This window comes from Micrasema longulum, unplaced genomic scaffold, assembly GCF_059751315.1.
Source record: "Micrasema longulum isolate JH-2025_06_02 unplaced genomic scaffold, ASM5975131v1 h1tg001133l, whole genome shotgun sequence".
Lineage (NCBI taxonomy): Eukaryota > Metazoa > Arthropoda > Insecta > Trichoptera > Brachycentridae > Micrasema > Micrasema longulum.
In genome coordinates, this window is record NW_028278321.1 from 110,740 (window position 1) to 130,367 (window position 19,628).

Here is a 19,628-nt window from a genome sequence, read left to right on the forward strand (position 1 = left end):
AGAGGAGGTGGTAAATATGGAAGAAAAGAGGGAAGAGAAAGAAAATACTGTAATATTCAGAAAGTTAAATTTTATACGTAATTTGAATGTAAATAAAGAGGGCGTCTCTGACATTAGTGGGTAGACTATTCCATAATTGAGCAGCTACTACAGTGAAAGACGAGGTTAAAAAAAACTGAGCGGTGAATGGGTACTGAAAGGGTTCTCTTGTTTATAGAACAAAAAGATGACCCATGCTGTGATAGAGGTTGGAAAAACTTTCAGAGGTGGAGTTATTAAAAATATTGTAAAGAAAAAAAAAAGTATCGAACATGAATATTTTTGTATGCCTGATACTAAGCCGTATAGTAATATATTATAAAATTTTCGTTTAGCTCTTAAAAGACTGTGGTAAATAATCCCTTTGCGCGCGGTGATGTAACATCGTGTTACCACTAATAAAAGACGAAATTGTCTAAAGTTCAGACATTTGCAAAAATAAAAAACATGCAGACACATTGTTTAATTGTTTATTTTCCATAACTTATGCAAATAAAAAAAAAATTAACCCTGTTATGGCAAAATAAATTAAAAACCACAAATACGCCGCTAATGTTACGCGCGTGCGTCTCCCATCAATGTCATCAACCGCCTGAAGACTGAATCTGTTTTAGACAACACCCGCCGCAGAACTGCCTTTCTGTCTTCCTTGTTATGATTTCTATCTTCGTGCTCTCTCTTGTATAAGGTGTTGTATAGATGTGTTGCTGAATTAGCGGACATTCATTCTTCGCGTAGCAATGATAAATATTTTTTGTATTAACATCCAGCATAGTTATACAAATTTTATTTTTCAAATCAGGTCTGAAAATGTTCATTTGAAGATTACAAAAAATATGAATTCATCATTTAAAAAAAAAAGAGAGATATATCAAGTATTGTGTCCATTGTCGACTCATATGACATTACAGCTGCACAAGAGTTAATAAGTATAAAAAAATATATCGAATGTGCAAGAGAAGACAGTAGTCTATATGAACAGTTTTGGAAAAGGGTAGGAGCTTTCATTGACGAAAGTTTAGTTACTATTTACAGAGAAATCCCCGATTACAAACGTCGTTTGTTTCCAGGAACTCCTCTATTCTTCACTCCCGACCGGATGAAGATGCTGGAGTACATTTCTATGACTACACCCACGACATCTAAATTCGTGTTCCGCCAGCCTCCGCTTTCCTTCGTCTCCAACATCTTCACTTTGCCCTTCCGTTGGACGGTCTGGGTGGCCGGCTGTATCCTGGTCCTCACGGTCATAATCACGCTCTACTTCATCGCCAAGTGGGAAGACAAACAGCATGGCGAGGTAAGAAGATTTTTTTTATTTTTATTATTTTATAAACAATACATAATTACGGGTTTCATTTAGGAACAATATTTTCAAGAAACGTAATATAAGGTTCACTGGGTGTTGTGCCCAGTGGTTCAATTTATACGATAGTTGGTCCCTATTGTGGAAATGGAAATGGTAAATTAAATCGACCTATACACATTAATTATTGTATTTCGTTAATTAATGTGTAGTTGAATGTCGCACCGGTAGATGGCGAAATGGTTTTTCGCTAGGTCGGCAATATCGCCTGATTTGCCGCGCACATCCCGTTTTTGTTCCGAAAACATGGTAAAGTTTTGGCGCAGGCTCCGGCTTGTGTTTTTTTATCAAGACTTATTCTTGAATCCAACCCAAAAAATTTTTTTATTATTTTTTTTTATTTAAATTTTTCATTGATAAACCCATACGGGTTACACATACATTCAACAAAATATTTTTACTTTTAAAATTCACATTCTAATGTTAATAATATTTTTAACATATTTTGTAAAGGTTGTCTGAGTCTTTTGTTTAGTTTTGTCTGGTAGTTTATCGTATAATTTCAGTCCATAGTTCATTAGTCTCGATTGTCCTTTCTCGTTTTAGAAGGTTGTCTATGATATTTTTTAAAATGACACCATCTTCATTATTCTACTATTAATGTTTTACTCGCCAACATTGGCGGGTTGAATTTTTAACTAACGTTGAAAGAGTTTCACTATCCACCTTTAGTTACTATAAATGAAACAACTAATTTTGTTTATTTTGGACTATTACTACATATTTTTAACTATTACTATCGATCATACAACCGGGCCTTAGCCAATCGTCGCAGGGTAACGAGGTATTGCACACTTTTTTTGGTTTTGCTTTGGGCAATGACAATGACGAAACGAAAAGATTGAAATGTCAAACTCGAAAAAATGAATACCGAAAAAACGTTTGCTGAACCAGCTAATGGCAGGCAAACAACGTCTGTCGGGTCCGCTAGTATAAAAATAAAATAGAAAAATACAATAGATTTATAAATGATTCAATAGAATTGCAAAATATTTAGATTACTATACTTTTGCATTCAGGATTGCATTTCTTATCGTGGTTTCGATGTCAAACTCGACAAAAACAAGAAATCTGTTACAAGTCTAGAACTACTATGGAAATAGTGAGTATTAATTTATTTGGTTTAATGATTATCGAACTTTTTTGTATGTGAATTTGTTTTCATCACTGGATGCCATTTTTTAATAATTTTGGTTAGTATCTACGCATGCGTACTCTGTATATAAAAAAATTCAACCTCGTGGTGCAATGGTCAGCACGTCTGCCTACCATGCTCAGGCTCAGGTCTCAGGTTCGATTCCCGGTATGGTTGATATGAAATATTTATTTAAAATGGTGTTTTCACAACAATATTTCATAGCCCTGGACTGGTACATGAAGCTTAAGACTGATCATCTTACCTTCATGTAACAAAAAAATGATCAAGATGCGCTGTGATTGGTGTACCAATGCAGTGCCCTATGCACCATTAGGTGCGGAAAGGGAATGATCTTCTCCTTCTTCTTCACGTGTCATGTCGGGTCCCCCCGACGTTGACGATCACTTGGGAGAAAGCTTCCCTATCCTGAGCAGTGCGAAACAGCTCCTCCACAGTTTTATGTCGAGCCGGGAGATTCTTCGCACCCCTGGTCCATTTAAGGACCGCCCGGGACTCGGGGCCATTGTTTGGTTTCTCTTCATAGTGATTTCCTGGGAATTATTGACCGAAGTGGTTTACCGTTGCCTTCTTCGGTGGAATTTTCCGTCGGGGTTACCTACCCTTAGCTGGGGGGGTCCCGTTTTATGGCACCGGACACTCGCCATTCATCCTCTCCCTATCTGCTATGGCACTGATGCCACTCATGGACGCTAGGGAGTAGGACTATTGGTAGTGTTGCTAATGGAATGTAACTGCGGCATTACACGGCATTTTATATGTACATATTTTCCAGCAAAATATGGACCACTGTGGCCCTACCAAATTTGAGCCCCTGAGCCCCTGAGCCCCTGAGCCCCTGAGCCCCTAAAGGGAATGATAATGATATAAAAAGATACAAAACAGGAAGAGGCGTCTTTTTATTTGTTTTTTGTAGTTTTTAATTTTGGTACGCATGCATACTAACCAAAATTATTTATAAAATGACATCCAGTGACGAAAACAAATTTACAATCAAAAAAGTTCAATAATCATGGAACCAAATTAATTAATACTCACATTTTCTATTTTAGTCCTAGACTTGTCCCAGATTTTTTTTTATCGAGTTTTAGATAAAAACCATGATAAGAAATGCGATTGTATATGCAAAAGGATAGTCATCTAAATATTTAGCAATTCCATTGAATCATTTTATAAATTTATTTTATTTTTATATTAACGTAAACTGTATTGTTTTCCGTTTTGGGCCATAACCACTGCTATAACAGTTAATCTATTTATTTAATATTATTTTTATTATAGGAAACATAATATATTCTGTAACTACGAGTATATTTGCCGTAATGCATAGGTTTTTTAGAACTGGCATTTGCCCATACAGGTACCAATTGCAACATAAGGCTTACTAATATTTCTGGCTTACAATCAAAATTTGTCAGATTGTTTTTTATGCCATTTTGTTTAATATGAAATGTATGTATTAAATAAATAAATCCAACACGCGATCTGAACGGCATTAATAGTTTTGGCTATTGATAACCGATTAAAATTGATGTGTTAACTTTGAAAACGTATTGCGAATAAATCACGATGCGTTCTATTTGACAGTGCGTTAGTGCGCACTTTTTGCTCGTTGCTTTTTAGCTTCAAAAACATTTCAAAACCGTGAAAAAATAAACAGTCACCCTGTCAACTATGATTGAAAATTCATCAACGGTATTTACAAGGGTAAAGCTAATTTATTTCATTTTTATTTAAAAACGCTGTCAAGCGGCTGCGGCTGTGCCATAATTTACTTTTAAAAATCAACCTTCCCAATTAAACATCAAATAAAAGGTTTTAAAGCCTATTTTTTGCATGGAATTATATACGTAGAACGTAGATCCATAAAAACGAAGATTTTCCGTAATTATTTTCCTTCTGCCCGATGTCTCTTCAGCCGCAGATTTTTTGTTGTTTCGAAATAATTAAGAATGAATTAAGGATCTTTTAGAGTTAAACGACTCGTAAATTTTAAAAGCGAATGGCAATTTTCCGAACCGGAGAGGAGTTTTAATCGAAACTTAATCAAGATAATACACAAGAGGAGACTTAAAATAACGCTTCAGTTAGTTTATGATTAGGTTTATTTTTTAAATGAGGTCTTCGATTAAAAATAATGGTTCGTGTTTGTATTTACATAACAAAAATTATCTTGAATCAAAGCAACGTTAACGTATAAAAAGGACTGGATCACTCTCTGCGGAGTTAAGAAGACTTACGTAAATCCTTTCCTTGTTTACAAACATTTGGACAAATTCAAAATACTGATGACTAAACCTACTTGTCCAAAAAAAAAGTGAATAATTTTTAGGCGTTGCATTGCTAAGCAAGTATGCGAGGGAAATAATTCAGTCAAATGAATCGTTTCTTTGGCCGTAATGATACTGTATTTCATAAAATAAAATTCATGTTTGCACCACTAACTTTATTTTATTTTTTTTCCTTGGCAAAGCACCAAAATTTAAGTCATACGTGCCTTAATTTACCAAAGTTATTGTTGTAATAGTTACTAACGAAAGAATTGACAATAACTTAATTTAACAAGCGGATCACAAGTAAACAACTTTTAGAATAAGGCTTAGCAACAAAATAATAATATATTTAATTTTAATACACACATAACTTCAATTTCGTAATTAATGCATATTTTCAAAAGTTTGCCTATGACACTATTGACCATAGGACAGTTCAGGGAATGAAGATGCTGAGCACTTAATGGAAAAGGCTTTTAGATGGAACCAGTTTCAAATAACTACCCTTAAACCATATAAAAATGGATATCACTGATCCTTTTGATACGTCAGAATTTCAATTTATTGATTTATCAGACGTGTAAATAAAAAAAAAATGAGAAGAGAGCTGAGGTGGAATATGCTATTGAAGATCTTGCGTGTAGATATTGAACAATGGTGGACTTAGTACTGATCCTTCGGCTGGGAGATCCAGTGGACTTTTAATACTCTGCCCTATGCACTATCTGGTATGAGAAGGGGCAAAATGATGATTACTAGGATGTACAGTAGTATGAAAATACGAATAGTGTGTTAAGTGTTAATGTTCGTGCCAACCTTCAACCAAATCTACATCTACCTACCCGTCGTTGCCCTTTCCTAGCGCACTTCACGTAACAATAATTCTACGCGGGAGTGCCGGAAACAACATTAAATGTTAGTACTAGTCTAACATCTAACACGCAAAGTGCTTCCAACAAACCATTCAACAAGCGAGCTGTGCCAGCGTCCATCTAGACCGCCAACTTCACGAACAAAGTTCCATCACACGTCAACTCTCATCATCAGCAGGCTAGTGGAGTTGCGCAACCTTCCTTCCCCAACAAATATTAACATCATTGAAAAAACGAATTGACGAAAGAACGAAATTGTGTAGCAACTAAAAATATTATTGTGTAGATAATTTTTAATAGTTGACATGCAGACACTAATAAGTAAGTTAATTTATACGCATAAAATTCGTTGATAGGAATGTTTTAAAATTTGTTTTTTTTAAAGAAAAATTCATTCACGAGGTTGGAAGGAAGATGGGGTGATGTTTGTCTGATGGCCATTGGGGCAGTGGCACAACAAGGAAGCATCACTGAACCAAAATCCATAGCAGGTAGGAACCAAGACTTCAAATACAAACATATGACTAATTCTCATTATTCTAATTCTTAAAAGTGAGGGTCAGTGCTATGCAAGCTCCTGACGTCACTGCGACCTGTGAAGATGGATTATTGTATTACAAAAAAAATAAGTAGAAATATATCAATAAAATTAGAGCTAATAAAAAAAATCCACTGTGAATATAATAAAACATAATATATAAGAGTTTACAAAATGTTTGTAGACAGGCTGGGTTTCATTCCTAGGGAGTTATTAAGATCTCAATTCGTTGCAACAGAGAGAGAAAATATTTAAACATACTCAAAACATTGTTGATCAAACTAACCGGTGTAAAAAGAATTATAAAAATTAGAAAATTATTTTCAGGCGTTGCCTAGTAGTGAATTGGTTCAGCCGGATGAATCTCAGCCACATGATAAAAGTTTTCAGCTCTTTGACTTTACAAAAGTCAACAGATGGAAGAGTTAAGGAAATGTGGATGTTTAAACATAGGCAGAATGGTGAATGTTACAGTGTGTAAAATGGACACTGAAACCTGCCAATTACAGGTCATAAAGCCTAAACTTCCATGCTCCCTTCTGTTTTTAGTCTATGTTGCAACAAATTTCAATTTAAATTACTCCCTAGGGAAGAAATCCAGCATGTCTACAAAAATTTGGACTAACTAAAAACATTTTTTATGTACTTACTTAAAGCGTGCATAAATCGAATAAATAATAAAAAGATGGAATAAACATAATCACGAAGTTTTTTAAGTTACCAAAATAAAGAAAAAATTACAGCATTTGTGCAAACCGTTTATATAAATAAATTATTTTTATCTTGGATACCTTTTAAGCGAGTCGCTTACGCTTTGCTCGATCAATAAATGGCGGGCTCGATGGTATCAATTGTTAATTAGAATCTGCAAAGTGGCCGAGAAAGTACTAGACACCTCTTGGGGTGCCCTAATACATATTCTACGAGAAGACGAGAATAGTATTGAGGCTTGTAGCTTGTTAAACATTAAATTTAAACGGTTCGTTTAATCTGTGATGGCCAATAGTTAAAAGCAAAGCTGAATATCGTAAATCAGGTTAAAATAAGTTTAATTATCAGTACGATTTTTTTTTTAAATCGCAAACTAGTACAGCCATCCCTCATTTAATGCGGTATTCTTATAACGCGGTTTCCAAATAATTATCTTCTTCTTCCTCTTCATTTTTGTCAGTCGGTTGCTGCTTGCAGCCAATTTTTACCACCCACAGCGGCTATATCGTCGGACCATCTTTTTTTAGGTCTTCCGACGCCTCGCTTATTCTCCCAAAGGTTACCTCTTAAAATATTAGGGGTCCATCTTGTGGAGTCTTGTTTCGCAACATGTCCTGCTCATTGACAATTCAGTTTTGCTACGCGATCCACGATATCCGCTATTCTGATTCTTTTCTGTCTCTTAGGCCAAGCACAGATCTTGCTATAGATCGCTGTGTGCATTTGAACTTTTCTCCTTTTTTTGTGAGGGCCATGGTATCTAATACATATGTAGTCACTAGCAGTATACTTGATTTATATGTTCTTCTTATCAGACAAAACGGAATTTCTTTATTTTCTAGTATGTTTCCAAGTTTTCCAAAAGCCAACTCATTATTTTTCTTCTTGGCAGTTCCGCCGTTTGATTTTCTTTGCCCAGTTTTATCTTATGTCCAAGATATATATATTTATCTACTTTTTGAAGTTTTTATTGTTAACAGTGATGATCTTCTTTTCTGGACTTATAACCTATGTTTTTGTAATTTTCATATTCAGACTGATTTTACTAGAACCCTCATGCAATTCGTTAATCATTAGACTCAACTCATCAATGCTTTCACTGATAACTATTATGTCATCAGAAAATCTAAGGTTACTCAGATATGTGTTATCTGCATAATACGAAGCTAAAATTGCGAACTACCCTCCCATAACGCGATGTTCGTACAAGACAACATTCCAATCATGCAAATGACTTAAAAAGTTTATCTATTGCGTTCATCTGCACGTTGTTCGATTAGGAAGTACAAAAAATGACATTTATGTACAATCGGGGAATTCTCCTAAATACAAGCAAACTAGAAAAATAGATTTTCTCCCCATTAGAAATAAAAGAGTTAGGCCAATAAAATGACCTAATGTGCCTATTCTTATTCTTGGTGGTGGGGGTCAGTGCTATGCAAGCTCCTGACCTATATGCCTTATATAATGTCTAATATTTAAACGTAATATAACGTCCTATTTTAAATCCGGTTATCTGCGTCCTAGTGGGTTAAGAATGCAGTTATTTGTGCGAAATACAACCGAAATTTTAGACGAGTGCTTTCGACTTGATGACTACTCTCGGGTAAAAATCCTAAATAAGTGAATCGAGTAGAGATAAGTCACCTCGCCGCGCAGTGGTTAGCGTACGCCTGACATGATTTAGTTCCTGTAAATAAAAAAAGGTGATTCTACAATGCAGTTTCATGTTTCACGTAACGTAAATGCGGACCTGAAGCACAAGGCTATATTTAACAGATTATCAAAATACGATGCATTTGGTTTACGAATTTGGTGCCTTATGTACCACGGGTATGAAAATGGGAGTGATTATGATGAAAACATGTCGGTATAAAACATCACATGTTAACATAAAATAAAGCATATAATGAAATGATACATTTTTAAATCCAGTGTCGCAAAATTAATTATGTGTGTACGTGAGAGGGTGTGTTGTTCTTTTTAAAGGGAACGTAAGACAGTTTCAATTGGTGTGCCAATGCAGCGCCCTATGCACCGTAGGTGCGGAAAGAGAATGATTATAATTATATATTCAAAATTATTATTACGTAAGACAGTTTTATTATTTTATTTTATTTTCTGCATTAAAATAAATAAATATCATAGAACTTTGTTCGTTTTTAGACATATTTACTAAGAGCATATATTTTTTTCGCACAAAGGCGAAAATCTGGATATTCTTTAGAAGATAATCGCTTTTTTCCGTCCCAGTGCACCCTGGCAAAGAAATGGGGGTGAGATATATCATATTTGTGGGGTAAGGATAGAATAAGTAACATATTTTGAATGGATGCGTGGATGCTTGGACTGGAGAGGGGTAACTATTCATATACTGATATAGTCAATGTTAAATATTAAATATAAAACTGAAGGCAAAATAAATATTTAAGTTCAATTTCTGTTAAATTCTTTTTTTTACCTAGGAAGGATAGCGACAGTCCTGATGTTTGTGACTCTCATGTTCCTGTACACTTCCTACTCCGCTAATATAGTGGCCCTCCTCCAGTCGAAGTCTAACAGCATCAAGTCTCTGGAGGACCTCTTGAACTCCAGGATACAGCTGGCTGTGGACGATACGGTCTACTTAAGGCATTACTTTCCGGTAAATTATCGCATTGTCCAAGAAAGGAAAGCAAGTCCTGATTTTTGTGGCTCTTATATTCCTGTACACCTTCTACTCTACGAAGAAGAGCAAAGCACTTATTAATTCGTATTATTTAGACACCTTTTTTATATTTATTTGAATTATTTAGAGACCATTTTGATATCTATTTGTATTATTTAGACACCAATTTGATATTGATTTTTAAAATTTAGACACCACTTTGATATTCATTCGTATTATTTGGACACCACTTTCGTATAACATACTATCAAGATACCCTGCATCTGGTGTACTAATGCAGTGCGGGTGGGGATATGATAGTGATTATGTCAAAATAAAAAAAAAATTGGATTGCGCTAATCTATTTAATAATTATACTGTTCAAACATATTTTAAAATTTGTTTAAATATTTAAAATCTAAACCATAAACTAAACATATCAAAAATGATGTTTATAAATTAAAACAGGGATGGAGAATACCTAAAATAAGGAAATATGGAAGTCTAGACGTTTACAAGGCTTATGACCTGTCATTGGCTGGTGTAAGTGGCCACTTTACACACTGTGTAACATTTACCATTTTGCCTATGTTTAAACATTTATATTTCTTCAATTATTCAATTTGTTGATTTAAGTAAATTCATTCGTTCATATTTTTTGCACCACAACAGGCCAGAAGGCCCGATTATTACATCGAGGAATACCTAGGCTTGAGAAAATCACAATTAATTTTTGTGTTTTCACCGGGATTCGAACCCGGAACCTTCTTCGTGTGAGTCGAGCGTCTTGACAGTGGTGACACCACGGAGGCTGCCAGTTAAAGAGCTGAAACCTTTATTGTTGTGAAGAGATTCATATGACGGAATTATTTTACATACTAGGCAACGCCTGAAAACAATTTTCCAGAAGTTTAAAAATTGGAATAATTAATGATTAATGTTGATGATTGTTACTGTCTCAGAAAAAAAAATGTCAGATTGGATTAATTTATTTTATTAATTTTATCGTTCAAATGTATTTTAACCTGTCGTGAAATATCTCAAATCTGAACCATCGACCTTACATATCAAAGTTTATAAAAACTCATCTCTTTTTCACTCATTTTTTTTAGTGTCTAAAATCAAACGTTTTCTTGATTTCAGCGTCAAACTGAACCCATTCGAAAGGCTATATGGGAACAAAGGGTGTCCAACAAGGGTTCTAACCCCAAGTTTCTACCAATTACTGAGGGGATAAGGAGAATGAGAAAGGTAAAGACTGTTTATCTCATACCGATAGCAAAGGTTAAACTGCCTCGCAATTTAAAGTCATACTAGAACCGAGATTCCCAACATAAACAATGTGAGAAAGAGAGTTTAAGAGAAAAATTATTATTGTTATATGTATGTACATATGTTAATGAGGAATTCCAGCCCAATCCGGAATTAAATTTTTTAAATATTTTCGTTTACACGTGAATATTTGAAAAAATTGAAGTAGGATGAAATATCTCAAAAACGCACGCAAAAATAAATAAAAAATGTTAAAAATAGTATCTATTTTAAAATCGTAAATAATGGCGTCACTCCTTATATCTACGTGTAGTATTTCCGGTTTCCGCTTCAAAGCCCCCGCACCTTGTAAGGAACGTTTTGACCATAGAAAAAAGAGTATAATTTTCATTTTACTCTTTTTTAACCAGAGATTATATCAACTTTCTAGGTTTTTCTAAATCGAAACGTTCGTAAAAACCACCATAACATAGAAATGAGCAAATTGCGATCAACTAAATGAAGTAATCAAAGCAATATTCCATAGATTCTTGTCAGTTTTGTTGGAGATTGGCTGGAGAAATACAACTTACCGCGGTCAGTGGAAATAAGAACGCCAACCGTTTCATGACGTCACTACTGAAAAGTGACACTGATTACAGTCATTTGGCGCGGTATTTGATAAATGTAACTTTAAAAAATCATATCTTTGTAAATAACGCACAAATTATTTTTTTTAATCTTAGTCAAATAGTACGCTAATAGAAAAAAAAAATTAGAAAACAGTGGAATTCCTCATTATAGATTATATTTTTACTATAGCAACTCTTTAAAGACTTATGACTTAGACTGATGTTCATTGCTGATCGGAGTATTGTTGGTTGTCAGTAGTCGCGTCGTCACACGCATGTTTTGTAGCATGTTTTGTCAACTATGAAATTGCCCGTTATCGGTCATGGCGCCGAAAACATCTACGTACTGCGCATGCTTCAGCGCAATTTTCAATCCCAGAAACTTCCCTGTGTAAAACAGCAAATAAAATGGCCCAAGATTTGATACAAGAATTATTGGACAATAAACTGCACCAGACTAACTAGGATAATGAGCTTAATTTTAAATACAAACCACTTGATAGAACATTCATAAATGTTCCACGTAGTTTCAGTGGAAAAATAACATCATCATCATCATTATCGTTCCATTTCCGCACCTAATGATGCACAAATGCACAAATATCACTGCATTAAGGCACCAATTGAAGCGTAACTTGATCATTTTTTGTCACATAAAGGTAAGATGATCAGTCATACGCTTAGAGAGCAGTCCAGGGTTTATAAAAAATTCTAATGTAAAAGACACCCTTTTAAATAAATACTTTATATCAACCATGTCGGGAATCAGCCTCGCGGTGTAATGCTCAGCGCGTTTGCCTACCAAAATTAAGTATGTAAAAAAATGAAGTATTTTTTTACGGAGGTAGCTATAATACCGGTTAATCTTCTGTTGAGAATATCGTCTTTTTGAAAATCGAGGCACATTTTTTTGTTGTACAACTGACAAAAAATAGTCAGCCAATAATTGAGAAACACTGCGATTCAGAGACACCAAAATACAGATTCGCAACTGTTTTATTTTATTAGATTAATAAATTAAACTTGGATCTAGCCAACGAATTCATTTTAATGTGGTACGTGTTCTGCCACCTTTGTCAAATGATGCCGTCTGTAAAAACTAGACTGAACTAAGATTAAACACAGTGGGTCTTACTTATAAACCTGGTATAAAGTTAAGCCTAGGTATTGTGGTAGAATAAGGATGGAAATACCATCCTTATTATAGTAGTAGAACAGGGATGGTATTCCCGTCCGTATGCTACCGCTATGCCTAGGCGTAGCTTTATTCCAATTTTATGAGTAAGGCCCAGTGAGAGGTTAAAGATAAGAAAAGATTGTCTACGTTATATGGTTTTAAAAAATATTTTAACACTCATATATAAGGCATTTACGTGTAAATCATGTGCAAAAAATATTTGAATCGGATTGTGGTCCCGTGGGTAGTGTCATAGACCCACGGATCATAGGTCCGAGGTTCGAATACCACTCTACGACAACTTGATTCCTATGTTCTAATAGTGAGTTATTTACGGTTCGTTGACAACGGCCCCCAAAATTGAAGTATTCGTAGGATTTGATGCGTGTATAGGAGCTTATACCCAGTTGGAGATGACAGAAGAAAACTATATTGATGTTTTGATGCATGTTTATTACATGTCGTATAAACAGAGTAACAGAAAGCGTAACTATGTCAACGTTCCACGTTAGTAACTGATTAACCAAACTAACTACATACTGGAACTGCGAGTATGAACCGATTGTGTGAATGTCCAAACTGACCAACTAAAGATGTTACCACTTATATATAGTTATTTTTTAGTGTTCATTTTACTTCCTGGTGGTATCTTGACATCGTGTACTTATTCCGTCTTTCTCAGCGATTTTATATCCGCTCGTATATCCATAATCCGAGTTTCATGTCTGAGGGTAGTGATCATGCCCGAGTCCAGGCATGACTCGTTTGTGGACAGTCTTCCTCCATCTGGAACAATCTTGTGCTTATCTGTTGTAGGCATTTGTCATTTATAGTTCTGATAATTCAGCGACCATGCCGCTCCATCTTGTCGGTTGACGTCCACGCGACCTTGCCCTTTCGACATATCCTTAGAAGATAGTTTTATCCAAACCATCAGAGTTTCCTATGGAAATTATCAACAATTTTAGTATCAATTACCATGCGAAGGAACTGATAAAAGGGTACTCTCAAAAATTTGCTTTCGACCTAATAAAGCTCAGCCTAAATTAGCCGAAAAATAATGTCTATAGTATTGTGGTATATTTTATTATAAAATACATACCACAATATATAAACAGTCAAATGAAAAATGAAAAGAGTTAGTTAACCGGGCCGTGGTCCCATGGGGCTGCGCACTCACGGATCAGAGGTACGAGGTTCGAGGTTCAAACCGCACCCTATCCAACTTGATTCCCTTTTTCTAATAGTAAATTATTTACAACTCTGAATTTGCAACAGAGTGAGAAAACTTTTTAAGAAGAAAATATGGAAGTCTAGGAATTTACAGAGTTTACGACCTATCCTTGGCTTATTTAAGTGTTCACTTTACATACTATAAAATTCACCATTCAACCTATCACATTTCCTCAACCTTCAATCTGTTAAGTTTGATATGGGTGAGATTTATCTGTCTGAATTATTTCACCGACTAGGCAACGCCTAAAAATGTTTACTAGATAGTTTAATCAACAATATTTTGAGTATGTCCAAATGTTTGTAGACGATGCTGAATTTATTTGAGGAATTACAGCTCGTTGAAAATGGGCCCAAAATTGAAATATTTGACAAATTATAAAAATGCAAATATTAATTTTCGAAGTTTCGAAGAATTCGATAATCTGCATAGTTGAAGTAATTATTGTGGTTTATCTAAAAAATATTTCGTTTATACTGTTCTTAGTTAAAAGCGATTATTTCAATAAATAAATTTGTAAATCATTGTTTATAGTAAATACTTTATTATTTAATAGCATGGTCCATAGACCAGCGGGGCAATCACTAAAGCTATCTTCATCGGTACCTACCGAGACGATATATATAACTTCTGTACCATCTTTATCTACCTCAGCACGTTCTATCGACTTGTTATCTCGACGTGACATCATCCAACCAATAAATAACCCCGAAAATTTACCCCGCGTTCCTTTCTTAATTAAAATTCAAAATATTTCTGATTCACATTTTAAATCGGTTTCTGTGATAAAAAGTGGTCTTTTTAAATCGATTATAAATTAAAATAAATCCCAATTCAAGCAAAAAATGTTAGCCTCAACATGATTTTTATAGGTATGAGTTTTGACAATTACCAAGACGATATCATTAACTTCCGTCGGTTTATCTACTGAGGTATTACAAAGCCGGCTCTTTTGACATCTCGATACGTGCATTCAGGAAGATAGTAAAACAAATGGAAAAAATAGAATAACTAAATAGATTTTTTAGCCGTTCGGATTCAAAACTGTCAGAATGTAATTCGACTTCAAAACGTACTTATTTCTCCCTCGTATTTTAAATAGGCTTTTAAGAAAAGGTAGTGTATCTTTATAATCGCTTTAGAGAATTTATCTTCCACTATACCGTCATAGTGACGGCATGACGTTCTTAGCTTCCCATTTTTTCTTAATATCGGGCCTGCTAACGACAGACTGCACGAAGGGGGTGCATCAAAAATAAAGAGAATAATTTGAATGAAAGCAAGCATTAAAAAATTTAATTCGGTTGATTTAATCCAGTTCCAAAATTTTTGTGATAACCCTAGCCGCAATCGTGCAACGTCACTCCATCAGAATATCAGTCGATATACTACGAGCAAGAAAATTCGTCTTTATTACTGAAAATAAAAGACATACCAACTTACGCATCAAGTTTCCATAAACGTCACGGTAAAATTTAACGATGGAGTAAACCGGTATACAGATGTTATCCAATTTATTTTGCTAAATTTGTAGCTATCGACAAACGTTTAGGAGTGTTTATGGTCGAAATTGTTGGTTAGAATATTGAAGAGAAGAGTCTTGGCATCAAAAGATTTAATAACTTGTCGTTGTCGTCTGTAAAATGTGTAAAATACACCATTCTGCTTGTTTAAATATCCAGTTCCTTCATAAACAGATGAAATTATTTTTTTTACATAAACGGCACAAATTGTTCAAAGTTTTGAGTATGTCCAAATTTTGTGCGGACTGGCTGGATTTATTCCCTAGGGAGTTATTTAAATCTAAATTTGTTGAAACAGAGAGGGAAAACATTTTTGAGAAGGGAATATGGAAGTCTAGAGAGTCCTAGCGAGAAAATTCAGCCAGTCTGCAAACATTTGCACAGACTCAAAACTCTGTTGAATTAACTAACTGGTAAAATAAGTATAAAAATTGGAAAACGGTTTTCAGGCGTAGGCGTTTCCTAGTAGGTGGATTAGTTCAGCCGGATAAATCTCACCCACGTGATAAAGGTTTTAGCTCTTTTACTTCACAAAAGTCAACAGATGGAAGAGTTGACGAAATGTGGATGTTTAAACAAAGGCAGATTAAAGTCTGCAGAAAACTTAATTTTTTTTAATGTTCGAAATAGCGAATTGTTTGAAAATAGAAAATTTGAGAACCGCCTGTACTCGTTGACAGTTCCGCCTCTAATCTGACCTATATATGCGAGGTGTGTTCAGAAAATAACAGAAATTTTAAAATTTTGAGAGTTTGGAAAGTTCGGTGTTAATTTAAAAAAAATATATATCGGTATATATGCTTTTGAAGTATGCTCAAATTTTCAGCTGTATTCATTGTTTACCTTGTCTGTGGCAGCCTCTAAGGTTGGACATGTTTTTATGTGCTCGGCGATTTTTGTTTGTTAAAAAAAATGGTTTAAAGAATTTTTATCAAATTTTGTTTAAAAAATGTAAAAATGTAAGTGTGTGAAATGTTAACAAAGGCCTATAGTGAGTCTGTTATGAGTAAAACAAAAGTTAACGAGTAGTATAAGTGTTTCCAAGATGGCCGTGAATACGTTGAAGATGACGAACGGCCCGCAAGCAACAACCGATGAAAACGTGGAAAAAGTGACTGAAATGGTTATGAACGATCGCTTAATTACAATTAAAGAAGTTGTTGATGATATCGGCATATCGATTGGCTCATGCCATGAAATTTATTCGAATGTTTTGGGTATGGGACGCGTAGCAACAATATGTGTTCCAAAATTGTAGAATTTCGAACAAAAACAACGGCAATGGAAGTTCCTCAGGTGTCCCTAAATGAAGTCAACGACGATGCAAAATTACTAAAACGTGTGAAAACAGGTGACGAAACATAGATTTATGGATATGAAGTCGAAACTAAGGCTCAATCGTCCCAATGGAGGCATTCTAGATCGCCAAGACGAAAATCCCCGAGGACCCTGAACACGTCTAACCCTAGCGGCTGCCACAGACAAAGTAAACAATGAATACAGCTGAAAATGTTAGCATACTTCAGGGGCATGTATACCAACATAACAAAAAAAATGACAATCAGACTCTCCAAACCCGTGAAATTTAAAAATTCCCGTTATTTTCTAAATACACTTGTATATATCTTTTACCATGAATCATTCATTCGTAACAGGCTTATTTTGTCACAATTTCGTTTCGTAAGTTCGTTCGTCATATATTCATCTTACTCTAACGCAATCATAATCGCATCACTCTCTCGGTCCCTCTCATACGATTCGAATGAATTTACGAAACGAATTAGTTACAGAACTGGCGTAAGATATACGCGCATATTTTTTAATGCGACTGCCGTTCTTGATTAAAATATTTGTTGAAAAATAAGACGTGTTCTATTTTTTCTGAATTCGAACACAGATTTTACCTTATTTATGTATTACACGACACAATATTCACTGGATTAAGTCTTCCACGGGATCTTGTACCATTTTCTAATCCGTGTAATACGAGCTTAAGTCACAGCAACTTTGAAACTAGGGCATTCGAACTTGAGTAATTAGTACCTAAAGCTTATTAATTTATTATTTTCAGGGTCTTTTTGCCTTTCACGTCGAAGTAGGTACTGGTTACAAGGTGGTAAGCGACACCTTCAGAGAAGACGAGAAGTGTGGCCTTACGGAGATAGCGTACCTTCAACTTATTGACCCCTGGTACTCTGTTCAGAAAAACACTTCCTTTAAGGAAATATTCAAGATTGGGTAAATATAAACATTTTTTAGTTAAATAGATCATATTGTCCAAATACCAAATTGCTTCGCAGCACCATTTGCGTGCCTCGAGACAGCCGTGACACAAGTTGCCTCTTCTTCCACGTGCGGACTCCCGCCGTCTTGGAAAGCCAACGTTGACGATTTTTCGGCTTCATTCGACGGAACTAAGGGACGCGGTATTGACGTGGGAGGAGGCGAGAGTACTTGCTGACGATAGGGTCTCCTGGAGGCGTCCGGTAATGTCCACTTTTTCCACTTAGGAGCGAATATGGAAAAACATCTAGCCTATTTTCGAAAAAAATATATAAAACAAACACCATATTTCACACAAGTAGTCATGCGTGAAACATATTCTTGTCACAATTTTTTGTCCTGTCAGAAATTGTGTTGTGTACGTAATTGGTGCTGTTTTAGGTTTATGTTTTTTGTAAAAACACTGTAATTATACTGATATAGCACTGTGTGCATAACAATAAACTTTTATTAAATTTAATTAAAATAAAATAAAAATAAAATAAAAATAAAATAAAAATAAAATAAAAATAAAATAAAATAAAAATAAAATAAAAATAAAATAAAAATAAAAATAAAAATAAAATAAAAAAAGATGAATGAAGAAACATTGAAGTCATACGATAAATTAACATGCATTCTAATATTTTTTTATTTCTTTTAGAACTCCCAATGAAACTTATTTTTATTATCTGTCAGTATTCGTGCGAATGAAGAAAACAGTTCTGTAAAATAAATCCAGAATCCTAGTCAAAGGTTTTCGACTCGACGGCAACTCTAATGTAAAAATCTTGAAAAGAGAAAAGGAAAAAAATAAATTTAAAAAGCCTGTCTCGTATTGTAGTGGTTGTTGCGTTCGCCTTTCAAACTTAAGATCCCGGGTTCTATTCGTGGTAAAGTTCACATGAAATATTTGTTTGTAAGGTGATTTTACACTGCAGTATTTTTTTAAATAAATCCTGTCGGATAAACAGATATTGTGACTTCCGAAAAAAAAATCACGGCTTTTAAAAAGTTTCGTTATCATTGAAGTTCGCCCAGTGAGGTATTTTAGAAGAAATATATTTAAAATAAAATTTAAGTAAAGATATAATAGACCACCAACCGCCAGAGATATATTTATCACTTTTTTTTTATTAATGTTTTGACTTTTACATTTGATTAACGCTCCATTAATTTCGTTCTTGTAAAGTGACAGGAAATAAATAAGTATCTTGAAATCGAGAAAAATATTTTCAGGACCGTCAAAACATTATTTAAAAGTGCCTCAAAGCTTCTTGTCAGAATCCTTACATTACCGGTATAGATATTTGTAGAGCTTTTCAAGAAATGTAAATAGCCATCTCTTTTATGTGTATGTTTTAGTAATGACAGTATTTAAAAATATTTTACTGGACAGTATTTCATAGACCTTCATTACTTAAAAAATGTATAAAAAAACAAAAGTGATATTTCTTAATTGCTCACTTTTTGTTAGATGAACCTTACTGACAATGCAGTGTCTTAATTACACTTTTGTATATTTTTGTTATTTTTATTTCAACATTACTTTAAACATATTTTGTACATTTAAAAATTAATTTGGCATTGGCAAATAAATGTTTATCACAAGAGGCAAAATTAGCAGTTCACAATGAAGTCCTGGTCCCAACCCTGATGTATGGGAGCGAAGTATGGACTTGTTGAGATCCGTACATTATGTAAGGCTAATATAAGCATTATCCTTATGTTTGTCAATGCTTCTTTTCTTTTTTTAAAATGTTTTAAACTATTATTTTATTGTAATATTTAAACCTTATTAATTGTTTACATGGACAATGTCCGTTAATAAATAAATAAATTATTCACATAATCAAAAAAGACCTCTGCGTTGGTTTGAACATGTAGAGCGAATGGACAGCGAAAAAACGGTTATTATATATTTACGATGCGAATGTTGATCGATGC

At 34.4% G+C, this 19,628-nt stretch overlaps 1 protein-coding gene across 1 annotated transcript in view; it reads left to right on the top strand.

The window, feature by feature from the left end:
- The window catches only part of LOC148276886 (ionotropic receptor 84a-like), a 51,139-nt gene that overhangs the window by 19,905 nt on the left and 11,606 nt on the right, over nt 1-19,628 (top strand). Inside the window, exons 4-8 of the mRNA XM_088233619.1 lie at nt 1,110-1,339; nt 6,092-6,197; nt 9,421-9,599; nt 10,746-10,853; nt 17,491-17,657. Of these exons, the coding sequence (XP_088089745.1) occupies nt 1,110-1,339; nt 6,092-6,197; nt 9,421-9,599; nt 10,746-10,853; nt 17,491-17,657 (790 nt within the window). The remainder of the gene's footprint in view (nt 1-1,109; nt 1,340-6,091; nt 6,198-9,420; nt 9,600-10,745; nt 10,854-17,490; nt 17,658-19,628) is intronic.